At 57.5% G+C, this 13,372-nt stretch overlaps 1 protein-coding gene across 1 annotated transcript in view; it reads right to left on the bottom strand.

The window, feature by feature from the left end:
* Positions 1 to 907: 907 nt before the first annotated feature.
* Positions 908 to 13,372, bottom strand: part of Tspan9 (tetraspanin 9) — a 76,066-nt gene continuing 63,601 nt past the window's right edge. Inside the window, exons 2-7 of the mRNA XM_005387133.1 lie at positions 7,490 to 7,681; positions 7,112 to 7,186; positions 5,644 to 5,745; positions 5,064 to 5,195; positions 4,665 to 4,748; positions 908 to 3,895 (exon numbers count right to left, since the gene is read on the bottom strand). Of these exons, the coding sequence (XP_005387190.1) occupies positions 3,824 to 3,895; positions 4,665 to 4,748; positions 5,064 to 5,195; positions 5,644 to 5,745; positions 7,112 to 7,186; positions 7,490 to 7,681 (657 nt within the window). The 3' untranslated portion in view covers positions 908 to 3,823. The remainder of the gene's footprint in view (positions 3,896 to 4,664; positions 4,749 to 5,063; positions 5,196 to 5,643; positions 5,746 to 7,111; positions 7,187 to 7,489; positions 7,682 to 13,372) is intronic.

The raw sequence follows: 13,372 nt of genomic DNA, 5'->3' as shown, positions 1-13,372 counted from the left end.
TTGGGAAGATTTCCCGTCAACTTGGCTACTCCTGTGGGGAGAGAGGCCGCCCTTCAGGTTGGGAGCTGCGCCACCTTCGACGGCCTCCAGGTCCTTGGGCACGTTCACTCTTCATCCCTGCCTCCACCCAGGGACAGTGGCACAGCAGTTACCTAGGGCAAGAACTAGGAGCTTCCCTCATCTGCAGCTGTGACTTGTGACAGGGACTAAGACAGCCAGATCCCAACTGAGCCTTCCACTCCCATGAGGTGGCGAGACAGGGGCCCAGCCAGCAGAGGGCCTTCTTTGTCACAACCATCCTCTAACACGACCCCAGCCTTCCCCAGAGGCCCATTCACAGGACCCTGGAAGGTGGCTCTTGCTGAGCAATACCATGCAGACCTTGCACTCCTGGGGCATCTGTCAGGCTCACAGGAGCACCAAAAATATTAGACGGGCTGGGGAGAGACTACCTAGTGTGATAACCCTGCCCCTGCAGGGAGCTGCTCATGTGTCCTCCCCTCCTCCCACACACAGGCCTGGGCACTGACTGGGAAGCAGCCATCAAGGTGAGCCAAGGCCTTCTCACGCAGCCACTTAAGGCTGACCCCGATCAAGCTTCATCAGCTCAAGAGATGGAAGCAGGGGTGTCGGCATGCCTCAGGCTCCTAGGCAGGAGACTGAGACTCCCAACACCCCGGCATCTCTCTCACCTGGGCCCTGGGAGGGAAACGAGGTCCCAACCCCACCCCAGCGTCTCTCTCACCTGGGCCCTGGGAGGAAGATGAGGTCCCTGCTCTCGGGAGTGTCTAGGACAAAGGTGAAGACCAGGGCCTGATCCCCACTCCCACCCCAAGTCCCTTATGACAACTACCATGTGAAATAAGTCATCGTAGTGGGAAGAACACACCACTCAGGGGCCGCCTGCTTGTGTTTTTGACACATTATCCATTTTTATTTAAAAACATGCTAAAAACATGGAGTCCAATAAAGCCAGGACTGGGATGAGGTGATGTACAGACAGGCATCACAAGCAGAAAGTGCATCGGAAACCAGCAAGCGTGCGCTCTGGCTCCCCCACACTGCCCTGGGCAGGCAGGTGCTCGGGGCATGGGCAGGGCCGAGGGGCGGGGAGGCCAGGACACACCCTGGACGGCGGCCTCACTGCAGCAGAGGGGAAGATGAGGGGACAGGGACACCAGGGAGCCATCAGATGCTGAAGGGCTGAGGGACCGAGAACAAGCCCCAAGCAGCCAGCACTTGGCTCCCACCCTGTGCTATGTCCCTGCTAATTAGCACCTCCACCAGAGGGTGGGCGGGGGGCCAGAGGAGAGGGCACACTCACTTCCAGCCACCTGGACTGCTTTGTGACCACCGTGGCCTGGAGGCATGGCCACCTAGCTCCACATCAAACCAGAACCGTGCACGGGGTTAGCAACCTCGCCAGGGTGAGGGTGCAAGGGGCAGGCACAGGCTGGCTGGGTGACGGGTGGCTGCCACCTGCTGCCAGTCACTCCAGGGCAGTCCTCAGCCCTGCCCCCTCAGCCCTCCACAAGGTGCCGCAGAGAGAGGCCTAGTCTATGTCAGGCATTCCCTGGAAGTCACCTACAAATCCAAAGGGACTTTCCGAGTCAAGTCTGTCAACTGCTTGCATCAGCCCTGATGGAACGGAACTCCTGTGGCCAGGGGAGCCGAAAGTGAGTGCATCACCCTGGAATTCGGCCCCAGGGAGATCACGGTCAGGAGAAACCGGAGATGCTGAGCCATCTCCTATGGCATCACTCCGCGTAACCTTCCAGGTGGTCTGGGATGGGCAGGGGCTCATGAGAACACCTACCCTGTGCCTGGAGACTCTACCTTGTGCAGCCTCGGCCCAACAACTCAGCAGCTACACTCAGCGGGGCAAGAAGGCAGCTTGTAGACGAGGGTCTGGGACGGATGGATGAGGCGGGGCAGAGGATGGCTGTGGCAAAGGCTCCAGAAACCTAAGAAGCCAGGGAGGCTATGTGCCTCCACTGCTTCTGCTGCTGCTATTAAAAATTGCATCGATAGGCATAAAAAAAAACCCACCCACCCTCAGCAAAAACATCACACACCAGTCCTCTGTGCAACACCACTTGTTTGCCAGGTGCCTGCAGTGACAGGTCTGTGCCGCCCTCTTGTTCTGGAGTCCGGAGAGAGGCAGCTGTTGCTCCTTACCAGGAAAACACACCGGAGTTCAGGCAAGGGCGACTTCGTTCAAATGTGCACTTGCCCCATCCTTCTCAGCACCTCCACACACACTGCAGTCCTGACTCTGCCCCACCAGTGAGACCACCCTCCTCTTCAACTCCCGACCCCCAAGTCACCCTGGTCCTGACGTGCGTGTTACTTAAGTGTGGTGGTGGATCTTAGGGTGGTGGGTGGGTCTCAACCCAAGGAGAGGTAGGCAGCAGCTCGAGCAGACCTGCCCTGGTGGGCAAAGGCAGCTGTCCGATGAAGACCCAATCTCCACCTGGTGGTTGCAGCCCTTCCAAGCTCAGCCCCTCTAATTCTGACGGGGTATCCACTGCACCTCAACCGCTTCCCCCACTGTTCACGCCCCGTTGCTTTCTCCCCAGAAATGCTGTGACAGGTTGACCTGGCCTGGTGGGTTTTCTGTACTTTGTGAGATCACACAGGATGTGGCGGCCACTTAGACCCCTGCTGACGGCAGTGGGTACCGGGAAGGAGATTCGAGCAGGGCAGTCAGCGGCCCTGAGAAACTTCTGCCACCCCCTCCTGAGGCTTCTGGGTCCCCTGCTGTCATCCAAGCAGCCAGACACGAGGACTGCTTCCCTGTCTCACAGCAAGGTGAAGATGGATCCAGGCCAGGACTGGAGGTGTCCATGTGAGAGTCTACCGCAGGAATGTCTGGAAGTCGTGGGGCTCATGGTTACTTGCTTGCGGACAGCACCCAGCAGTAGACCACACACTGCTCACTGTCAGAAAGGGCAAGGACCCTGCCGGCTCGCACCGAGCTCGTCAGTGTTTCGCCAGTGCCCTGCCCCCACACTCCCCACTGCGCTGGGCTCTCTGCTGTCAACCTCCTGCAGGGTGCCCTGCCACACTCCTCATGCTCCTTGGCCCCTTGTCCATGGGTGCCAGGCCTGGCAGGGGCCTCATCCCAGACACATCTGCCCCTTTGGATGCACTCCAGAAGACCTGGCATGTCTCACCCTACAGCCACTCAAGAGTCACACGGGTGTGTCCTGAAGCAAAGTGGATGGACGATGTCTTCTTCCCGACCCATCCCCACTCACAGGAAGGGAAACTCACACCGTTAAGGAAATCAACAGAGTAAAAAGTTATAAATCAGAAAGCTAACCCTAAACTTATCTGAGATAATATTCCTGAATAATCGTAATCAGAGTAAAATAAAAAAGTTACACTGTCAGGTATAAAAAGCCTGGGCACAATGCTCAGGGCCTTGCTTGGCAGGGGCAGACCCCGCTGGGCGGACACAGACGGCAGTGGCCTGTGTGGGGGACAGTGCTGCCCCGGGGAGCACCCCGCTCCCTACCCACTCGGGGACAACATGTCAGTGTGAGGAAGGGCAGGGCAGGGCAGAAACCCATCAGTGCCAGGCCTTCTCCTAACACCCCCAACCACCCCGTGGTCTTTGGCAAATTCGCAGATGCAGGAGTCCAGTGCCCAGCGCTCCGCAGTCTCTGCGTGTGCCTCCTCCCCAGCCCTCTGCCGCTGAGAATCCACGCTGAGGTGGGTGGCAGGAGGGGAGAGGGGGGCGGTGGCCGCAGGGAGGGTACAGGCCGGAGACAGCCCTCTTCCCTCCAGTGTCCAGTGGGCGGGGCCTCTGCCAGCCTGCTCACGCATCGTACTTCTTCCCCGTCCGGTGGATGTGCTGGAACAGGGTCATGGAGAAGGCCATGCCCAGGATCTGGAAGACAAGAGAAGGGTCTCATATGGCAGCTTGGGCCCTGGCTCGCCTCTCACGCCTTGGCTGTCACCCGGCCCCTGGCGTGAGTGGCACAGCCTCAGGGTGCTGGGAAAGCACGACAGACAGGAGATGGTGCACCCTGGGGTCACACACAGGCAGAGCTGTGCACCCGGAACACCACGGCCCCTCTCCACGGCTTCCTGGCTGCGGACACCGCAGGGCCTGCTGCGTGGAGCCTGCCCCAGGAGGGATCTGAAGGAGGAAGTGGGGGTCATGGAAATCGAGCTGAGTTGTTCCTGTTTATTTCTAGCGCACTTGTTTTTGGACATGTTTTGGACATACAGTATATGCCTAGGACAGTACTGGTGCTTGTTTCTGTTCCTCAACCTGAACCCTGAAAAGGATCCAGAGATACGCTGCAGGAAGGGACAGGCTGTGGCTTCCCGTCACCACGCTGAGTGCACCTCACACTCAGGCTGTCCGGCAGCGAGCAGGGCATTGGCGGGCGCCTTCCTCCCAGGCACAGGCAGAGGCTGGAGAGCAACGGAAAGGCACCTGGTGGCACCTGCACCTGCCAGCCCGCTCAGTGCCTAGCACCATCCTGCTTGCAGGGCGAGACCCCACACCAGAGCTGTGCTGTGACAGAAGCCTTGGCTGCCAGGCCTGAAAGCTCTAGGTGGATCCCAGACACCCCAGCAGGCACGGACAGGCTGGGAGGCCTCTCTGCGTCTCTCCCTCCTCTGGCTTTCCTTGAGCCGCCCCTCTGTACCTGCATGATGAGGATACACATTCCCACGGTGCCGAGCACGTGCTTATTCTCGTCAAACCATATCTTCACCTTCTCATAGCAGCCCTGGAGAGTGAAGCACAGCATGACCGTGACGTCTCCAGCCTCCCCTGCCCTGCAGCCCCAGCCCTGCTGACCTCCAGCCCTGCTCCTCCCTGCACACAGGCTGCTCCCAGGTTCCCCACAAGGCCAGCTGCACAGCCACAGACCCCACTCAGTCCCTCCCTGACTCCCAAATGTGGGTCCAGCGTGCCCTCGGACACACACGTGCACGGACACACGTACGCGCACCACCGACCTCCGCAGTGAGCCATGGCCTTGGCAGCTCTCCTCTGGCCAGGCCGACACACACAGACCCCAGGGAGCAGCGCCCGGCCTCACCGTTTCCCACAGAGGCGTAGTGCTGTTCCGCCCACAGCCCTGGGAGTTCTCCATACAGCAACGGTCAGGCACTGTGTTCTCCCCCAGCACCGGGTACCAATCTCTGTAGTCAGTGACCCCGCAGCATCGCATCTGCCAGGCAAGATGGAAAGGCTTGGTCAGCCTCACCACGGCTCGCAGGCCTCCCGCGGAGGCCAACCCCAGCCACTGAAGCAGCCACCCTGGAGCTCAGGGTAGGAGACAGGGGCCCTTCTTCTTGTCCCTTCTTTGGGAGACAAATGACTGCTCCTTCCTTGGGACCAGGTGGGGAGACAGCAACACATCACCCCTCAGACTGTCACCAGCGCCGGGCAGCTTTGCATTCCAAGTGGCTGCCGGATGCACTTCCTGCTGCCTCCTGTGAGCAGGTCTGGCAGCACACACCTACTGTCCTCTCGACTCTCACCCACCCCACAGCCCCTCTGCCGGCTACTCCAACATCCAGGCTCGCCAGCCTCCGTCACCAACTGGTCCGTCTCATGTGAGCACGTCTGCTGCTGGTCCCCACTGCTGGCTAAATCCCAGAGGCCCGGTGACTCACCTCGGCCTGGATAATGTTCCAGGCGTTCTTGAGCCCCACGTTGTTCTCAGTGTTATAGAGAAGCAGCCCTTCCTTCAGGTCCTGCTTGGCGTTCTCATTCACCTGGATGGGTGAGGTAAGCACTGCAGGTCACCGGGCCCACAGTGCGGCCCCTCCCTGACCCCGGCCAGCAGTGAGGGCTGTGGTGGGAGCAGCTCCCCGCAGTGCAGGGATCAATGGGCCCAAGGCGGGGAGGGGTGGTGGCACCCTGGCTTCAGGCTGTAGTATGCACTGATGGCCCACTGCCTGTGGCACAGCTAAACTCTTAGGGCCAGAGCTACAGTCCTACCAGGCGAAGAGACAAATCACCTGCTGCCAGCCTGGCCCAGGGGCAGCTGTGTTGCTGGCCACTCTGCCCTCCCATACCTTCCCTACAGGCCACCCCTCCCAGACACCCTGGGATCGAGAGGGAGAGAGACCTCTGCCCTTATGTCCGCCTCTCATTAAAGAGCAATGCGGCTGCTCTCTCATCTCTGTCCCCTGTTCCACTGGAATAATAAGATCTGCACCTCTTGAGGATTTTGTGAGAATAAAAGGAAGCAATTCCTACGAACAGCCAAGCACAGGGCTCACAGAGCAACTTCTCAGTGTGGTTACTTCTCCTCTCTTCCACAAGTACAGAACTGAAGACTTGTGGTTTGGAGTCCTGCTAATGCCTCCCGCTGTCTGTATGGCCTGGCACCTAGGGACACGTTATACATAGTTCCAGGGAGCAGAGGAGCCCAGGCTGGCTAAGTTCTGAGGGCCCAAGAGCATGCCTGGGCCTCCTCTGTAGTCACTCAAAAGTCTCAATGTGGTTGCAAATGGTCCAGCTAGTGCAGAGGCTGGGGCTGCTCAGGTCATCTTCCTAGGAATCCTTGAAGGTCAGTGAGAAGGAATGCAGCTGCCCCTCACTGTCAGGCCTACCCCATCAGGGTGGCCGGGACAGGCCTTCTTGTTTCAGATGGGTCACTCTTAGATCATCCAAGGGTAGTAGCCAAGCACAAGTGAGGTGTGAATCTCCACTCCACGTGGTTGTTACACACAATTCCAGTGATGGGAGCTCACCAAGGCCATCTCTATGTCATTCAGGCATCCCATTTTCTAAGACTGCACCAGGTAACAAACTCCCTCACTGTCCCCAAACTTGCTTTCTCCATGCTATTACCACAAAACCTTCCACCAGGGTCTCTCCTGGCTGGCCATCCTAGCTCTCCCAATCTCATACTCCTTTCTCTATGGGGCTCCCTGCCAAGGCTTCTCTTCTGGCCTGAGAAAGAACCTGCCTTAGGGGCTGGGGATTTAGTTCAGCGGCACAGCGCCTGCCTGGCTAGCGCAAGGTCGTGAGTTCGATTCCCAGTACCAGAAAAACAAAACAAAACAGAACCTGCCTTAGTTTGGCCCAACCCCAGGGCCACAACTCCCACTGTTCCCGTGCTGCAAAGCTTACCTTGTCCATGTAGACAAAGAAGAGGATGAGCAAGATCAGTTCCGTGAGGAGGATGATCAACAGGACGATGAAAAACTAGGAAGAAAAGGTCCAGGCATGGGCACGGGGTAATGGCAATAGCCAGGGACAGTACAAATGCAGAGTGGTGGGGGCAGAGGGCAGGCCCGACCTGGCAGGGCTTCCAGGCCTGAGAGGGGCCACGACTCCTGGGGAAACCCAGGAGGACAGTAGGGCTGGGATGAGGCCAAGCACACAACATGCTAGGAGTGACTGCCCTGGGCTAGGGTTGGGCCCCGGCTTTGCCAGGGCCTGCCTGCCTCACCAACCCACACATGGTGCAATGCAGTCCCCTGGGGTCGGGACTGGGGTCCAACTCACGCTGAGCAGGAGGCACTTGTTTTCTTTGATGGCCCCAAGGCAACCGAGGAAGCCGGTCACCATAACGATGGTGCCAATGGCGATGACGAGGTTGGCTGCAGAGAGCGAAGGGAAGCTGGGGGAGAAGGTGGCAAAGTTGCCCTGGGACACGGACAGCCAGATGCCTACTCCAAGCAGCCCACAGCCACAGAGCTGGAGAGAAAGAAGAGCTATTAGACCAGCGCTGCTCTCACCTCCTGTGCCTGAAACCTAGAAGCCTGCACGTTCCTTACGCCAGCCCTGGGACCACACGGGGGAGAACTGGGCCTCAGACCCGAAGCAGGTGACCATGACAAATCCTCCCCCTCTCTGTGCCTCAGTCTCCCCATCTGATGAACAGGAGTAGAGACACTTCATGAACCTCATAGGGTCCTGGTAAGGAGTCAGAGACAGAAGCACAAAGCAAACATGCAGAATGTACAAGGCACAAAGAGGCAGCTACAGAGACCCAGTGTTTAGGATGAAGGCTGAAGGGCTGCAGGGGAGAGCTAGCAAGTTAGGACCGGTCTTGGGGAGCAGAGGGGAATGTGGAGCTTGCGCTCTCAGAGCCTGGACTTTCGGGGGCTGCAGCCCATTGCCCTGTCCGAGGAGGCTGAAGAACAAAGCCCATAGGCAGAGGAAGAGCAGCATGAATGGGGCTGGTGGAGGGGTGGCGGTGGTACAGGGTGGGGAGGCCATGGCTGCCCTGGCCAGCGGCCAGCATGCAGGGCCTACAGCTGATTCTCCTCCCAGCACCCTGGGTGCTGATGACGCCAGTTGCTCCACCTAGGGAAGCTCCTCTTTCACTTGTGCCAGCCCCACATCTGCCTATTTTATGTTCCATATATCAGATACTGCCCTACTCCCTCTGCTGGCTCCAGCGAAGTGTGCTGCGTCTGAGAAGCCCATCGGTCAACCAGAATTTACTGAGCACCTACAGGGTGCAACAGCCACTGCCAGAGCAGCTACAGCTACTTTAGGGACCTGCCTTCCAGGGGCCTCCACTCTGGATGGACAAGGCAGTGAAACACAGCATGCACCCCACCCCAGCAATACACTGGCGCAAAATAAATGCAGGCGGCTGTGATCCCTGATGTGAACACAGCCCCTGCTCTCCAGCTGCTCTGCTTGGGGAGGACACACAGATGTGCTGGCTGAGATGAGGCCAACCACAACTGGGCAGAGAGGGGGCAGCTGGGGGGAGGATCTCATCTCCTTTGGGGACACTGCCTGGTACACAGGGAGGCCGTGGTGAACACCCAGCAAAGATTCTGCTGTCATGAAGAGGATCTTGTGGGGACACCAATGTGACGGGTGAGCACTGACAGAACTTCAGGTGCTGACACAGGAGGAACACTAAGGGCATGTACGGGTTACAAAGTACCTGGAGACAGGGTAGTGTCAGACGAGGGATGAGGGACTTCACAAATAGTGGGGGTGCTCTAGACAGCAGTGCAGCCGGCACAGAGGCCTGGAGCTGGAAGCAGCCTGGCCAGCCAGGTGGCAGTGTGGCCACAACACTGGTAAGATGGGTAAGAACGGGTAAGATGACACTCAGTGGGGACAGAGAAAAGGGCCTGCAGGTAGGAAAATGTCCAGGTTGTCCCAGGGCAGGGTAGTGACACAGTCCCACTGGTTTCCTGTACATCACTGCAGCTGCAGTCCTAACAGGAGAGCTCTGGAGGGAGTGGAGCGGCAGCCAGTGGCAGTGGGTACGACAGACGCCGCAGCACACCGTTAGGAAGGACGGTGAGAAAAGGTCCAGTGCAAGCTGCGGCATGCTGACAAGGCTTGCTGGGCTTCGAGGGAGGAGCAAGACTTTGATTAATGCAGAAACACAAGAGTGCCCCCCCAGGACCATGCATGAGAAAAAGAAATGGTGGGAGATCCTTGCATAGAGTAGGAAACCAGAGCTGGGGGAAGTCAGATAAATCAAGCATCTGCCGGGTCCCCATGCTGCAGAGAGTGGTCAAGTACCTCCTCTGCCCTGGAGCAGCCTTGGGTGGAACTAGGTCAAAGGTGTCCAAAGAACAGCACCTGCAGACCTGCATGCACCCAGACGACTCACAAAGCAATCCAAGGGGAGTGGGTGCTGCCACCTTCCGCAACCACTAGATGGCCCCTCAGCATGGTTCAGAAGCTCTTTGGGTTCACCCATGACACGCTGAAATTTGCATACAACTTGTCCCTGACTTTCTTCAAACTTAGTCCATTTCTATGCTGCCGTCTCAATTTTTCTTTCATTAATCATAGCCTGAAAAATGCACGCTCTTCAGGCTGAAGATTTATAGCTCTAAAAGCCAGACCCAGAATGCGTAGGTAGAAACCCCACAGCAGCGGGTGCTTGAACAAGAGGAGAAAGGAGCGTGGAGCTGCAGGGTGCCTCCCACCCGGCTGCTGGGTCCCTGGACCCCCCCAGCGCACAGCCTTCTGCAGAAGCCACTGCTCCCTGGGGACAGAGCCCAGCCCCTCTCAGGCTGGCCACCACCCCACTGTATACCTCTGATGAGGTCCATCCATGAGCCTCCCAACACCCTCCTGTTGCTTCCCTCCACCAGGAAGACAACGGAGCCAGAACCCTGTTTCCTTTCTTTTTTTCTCCGGTACCGGGAACCGAACTCACGACCTTGCGCTTGCCAGGCAGGCGCTTTTGCCGCTGAGCTAAATCCCCAGCCCCCCACCTGTTTCCTTTCTCACCTCCGCCCCCAGGCCCCACCAGCCCCCAAGTGAGAGCCAGGCAAAGCCTGCTACCTACAGGTATGTCAGGCCCTGTCACAAAAACACGCAGAACAGACGAGGAAACCAAGGGGGGCAGTTGGTACCTGGCCACAATGCTAGGCTAAGTCCCTGCCTTTTGCATTTGGGTGCAGTCTTCTATACCTTCTCCTTCCCGGGAGACCTGTGAGTGTGGTGTCTGACAGGTGACTGACAGGTGACAGGTACCAAGACACCTGCCTCAGCCCCGAGCCTCTACTCAGCGTACTCACAGCCCTCGCTACCTCTGTGCTCTGTTCTCAGTGCAGCTTGCACAGAGCTGCCTGAATCCTTTTCCAAAACACCTCTTTCATCACAAGGCTCCCTTGTGTGACCTAAGATTCTGCAGCTCTCCCAGGCCCCATTTCCTATAAACTGTAGGATTTGGGCTGGATTCCTTCTCCAATCCCTTCCAGCACAGTCCTTGCCTAACAGGTACAGCTCTTAGACAATGTTCAATGATGAGTGGTTCTCAACCAGAGGCAATTTTGCTCCCCAGGAGACCACAGAATATCTGCAGATATTTGTCAGAGCTGAGGCAGGCAGTGTCCCTGGCATGCAGTGGGGAGAGTCCAGGGATGCTGCTAACCCTACACAAACCCTGCAATAAAGAACTGCTGTCAACAAATGTTGACAGAGGCTGAGAAACCCTGCCCTGGGCCCATCCTCAGGCCAGGCATCACTGCCCCTGGGGAAGGGCTTGGCATGATCCCTGGGACGGCTGAAGACAGTGCTGGCTCTGGAAGGGATGGCATTCATGGGAGAGGTGCTCAGAGGCCTCCAGCGGAGTGGAAAGGCTGGGCACGAGTGACTAAGAGCTCAGGCCTGGCAGGTGGCAGTGAGCAATTGGGAGGAGTTGGCAGCAGAAACAGATTTACTGCAGAGTTGGAGAACAAGGCCTTTCCCAGACAGATCGGAGAGCAAGAGGACAGGAAGCTGGCCGCGAAGCCTGAGCAGGGGGCAGGAGGGTGTGGCAGGGGTGACAAGGGAGAGGGATGCAAGGCCTGGGAGTGGCACGCCAGGGCTCCGGATGGAGAGCTCAGCAGGTGGCATTTGGGAAAATTCCCTTCCCAAACCAGAGGGCTGTCTCAGCAGAGATGACCAAGCTACCATCAAGCTCTAGGCTGAAGAATCTGGGGCAAAGCAGGGTGACTCAGGGGATCGGGGCCCAGCTAGCCAGAGGTGACACCGCCCTGGTGTGGCCTGGGCCTGGCCGGTACCTTTCTCTAAGCAGGGACAGGTTGAGGCTTCCTTGCCCCTTGCCTGTTCCCCAGCTGAGCCATTTAGAAATAGCTTCAACTCAGGGCTCCAAATAGCCGCATCCAAATGTAGACAGATTCCTACATGTGCCCACAGCCTCCAGGAAACCCAGACTTCAGATGTGTGCTACTGGGGGGCTACCTGTGGCCTGCTGGAGGGAGAAGACCCAGGCCCCTCGGTACACACACGAGCCCTCACACCCACAGCCCACACAGGGTCCTCCTCATCTGTTGGGCCACTCCACACAAGTACAGCAAGTAAACTGAGGCTCAGAGAGACCCGAACTATCTCAGGCCAGTTCTCCACACCCGCTCATTGACTAAGTCAGAGCCGATCAGCCTGACATCCCATAGCATTGCTCCTTATCTTCAGTGTGAACCACACTGACTACAGCTTTGCCGTGTGCTTCTGCCAGTGCCATGCCTGTCTGCACAGGTACCGCTCCTCTAGGGCTGGGCCCACAGTCCCCTCCATCGCCCTCCCTCCTGAGCTTCTGCCTCCTCCCACATGAGCGAGCTGGGCCAGGGTGGGGCCAGAGGGGCACATCCGGGGTCCCAGGCTTCTGTGTAGACTTGTTGCCCACCCTCACAAAAAGACATATTCTACCAGGGCCAGGATTACAGCTTATCTGTGCTTCTCCCACCATAGGGCGATAATGTGCCTGGAATACTGAATATTGCTCAACAAATGGATGGATAGATGGGTGAGTGAAGAAATGAAGGAACAAGACCACACCCAGAGACTCATGTCCACTTGGAAAAGCAACCCCCACGCAGCCCACCCTCCCAATCCCCGCCACCCATCTGAGCTCCTCCTGACCTGGTATGAGCCACCACCCAGCCCCATCAGACCCACTATGCCCTCTGGTCACGCTAACCCTATGCCATCTGCAGCAGCAGAGCCCACTAGACCCCGGGGTTAGAGGTCAGTGTCCTTCCACCCTGCAGCCCATCTGTGCTTGCAGGAGATTTTTAAACACCAGGTCTCAGCAGTCCCCAGCACACTCTATGAGCCGGAGCCAGGCCCAACATTTAATGGCATTTAATAAATTAGTGGATATGGAAAATAAAAGATGAAATCAAAACGGCTTTAATTTCACAGCCTGACATGCTGACTGGTAATGACTCTGGCAGCCCTGGGAGAGGCCAACCTGCCAGGAACTTCATCCTGGGAAGCAAGAGATAATACATCAATGCCAGGAGAGGCTGCTACTTTGTATTTCAGATGCCTTCACCTCCAAGGGGCCCCATGCTCATTCGTCCTCACAGCAATAACCCAGACAGGCTACAGGAAGAAGCGAGTGCCGGCCACAACTCTGTATGGAGGGAAACAAAGGGACAAAGTCAGGAGAGTCTTTGCCAAAGTCGCCCAGCAGGAGGACTGACTACAGCTCAGCCCCGCAGAGGGGAGCAGCTCTCAGTGCTCGCCATGTGACAGGCTCCCCGTCCCTGCATAACTCTAGGAAGAAGTCTCTCCACTGACTCCAGAACCCACCTCCCTGCGGCTTCCATACATCAGGCCTGGTTTCGCCAAGAAGCTCACCAAGAACAAGTGTGACAGGCCTTTAATATTTGAAGATGTGCATCTAACAATGTCCTTTCTCAAGTCTCCTAGCCTAAGGGGCTTTTACATCTCTCACCTCTCTTATCTCTCCTAGCCTAAGGGGCTTTTACTCTCCACACCCCAACCCCGTCTCAAACTGAAAGTCCGACTTTAGCAATGGTAGGGCCATCACAGAGTACAAAGACACCACTCTCCCCTCCCATACTGTGAGCTGTATACTTCTCATAATCCGGCCTAAGCCCCAGCAGCTTGGCTGATAGCCACAGCACAGTTCTGTCTCACACTGAG

This window comes from Chinchilla lanigera, unplaced genomic scaffold, assembly GCF_000276665.1.
Source record: "Chinchilla lanigera isolate Chin_1 unplaced genomic scaffold, ChiLan1.0 scaffold00028, whole genome shotgun sequence".
Classification (NCBI taxonomy): Eukaryota; Metazoa; Chordata; class Mammalia; order Rodentia; family Chinchillidae; genus Chinchilla; species Chinchilla lanigera.
Note: the sequence above shows the minus strand (reverse complement) of the source record. Positions and strands in the feature narration are given on the sequence as shown.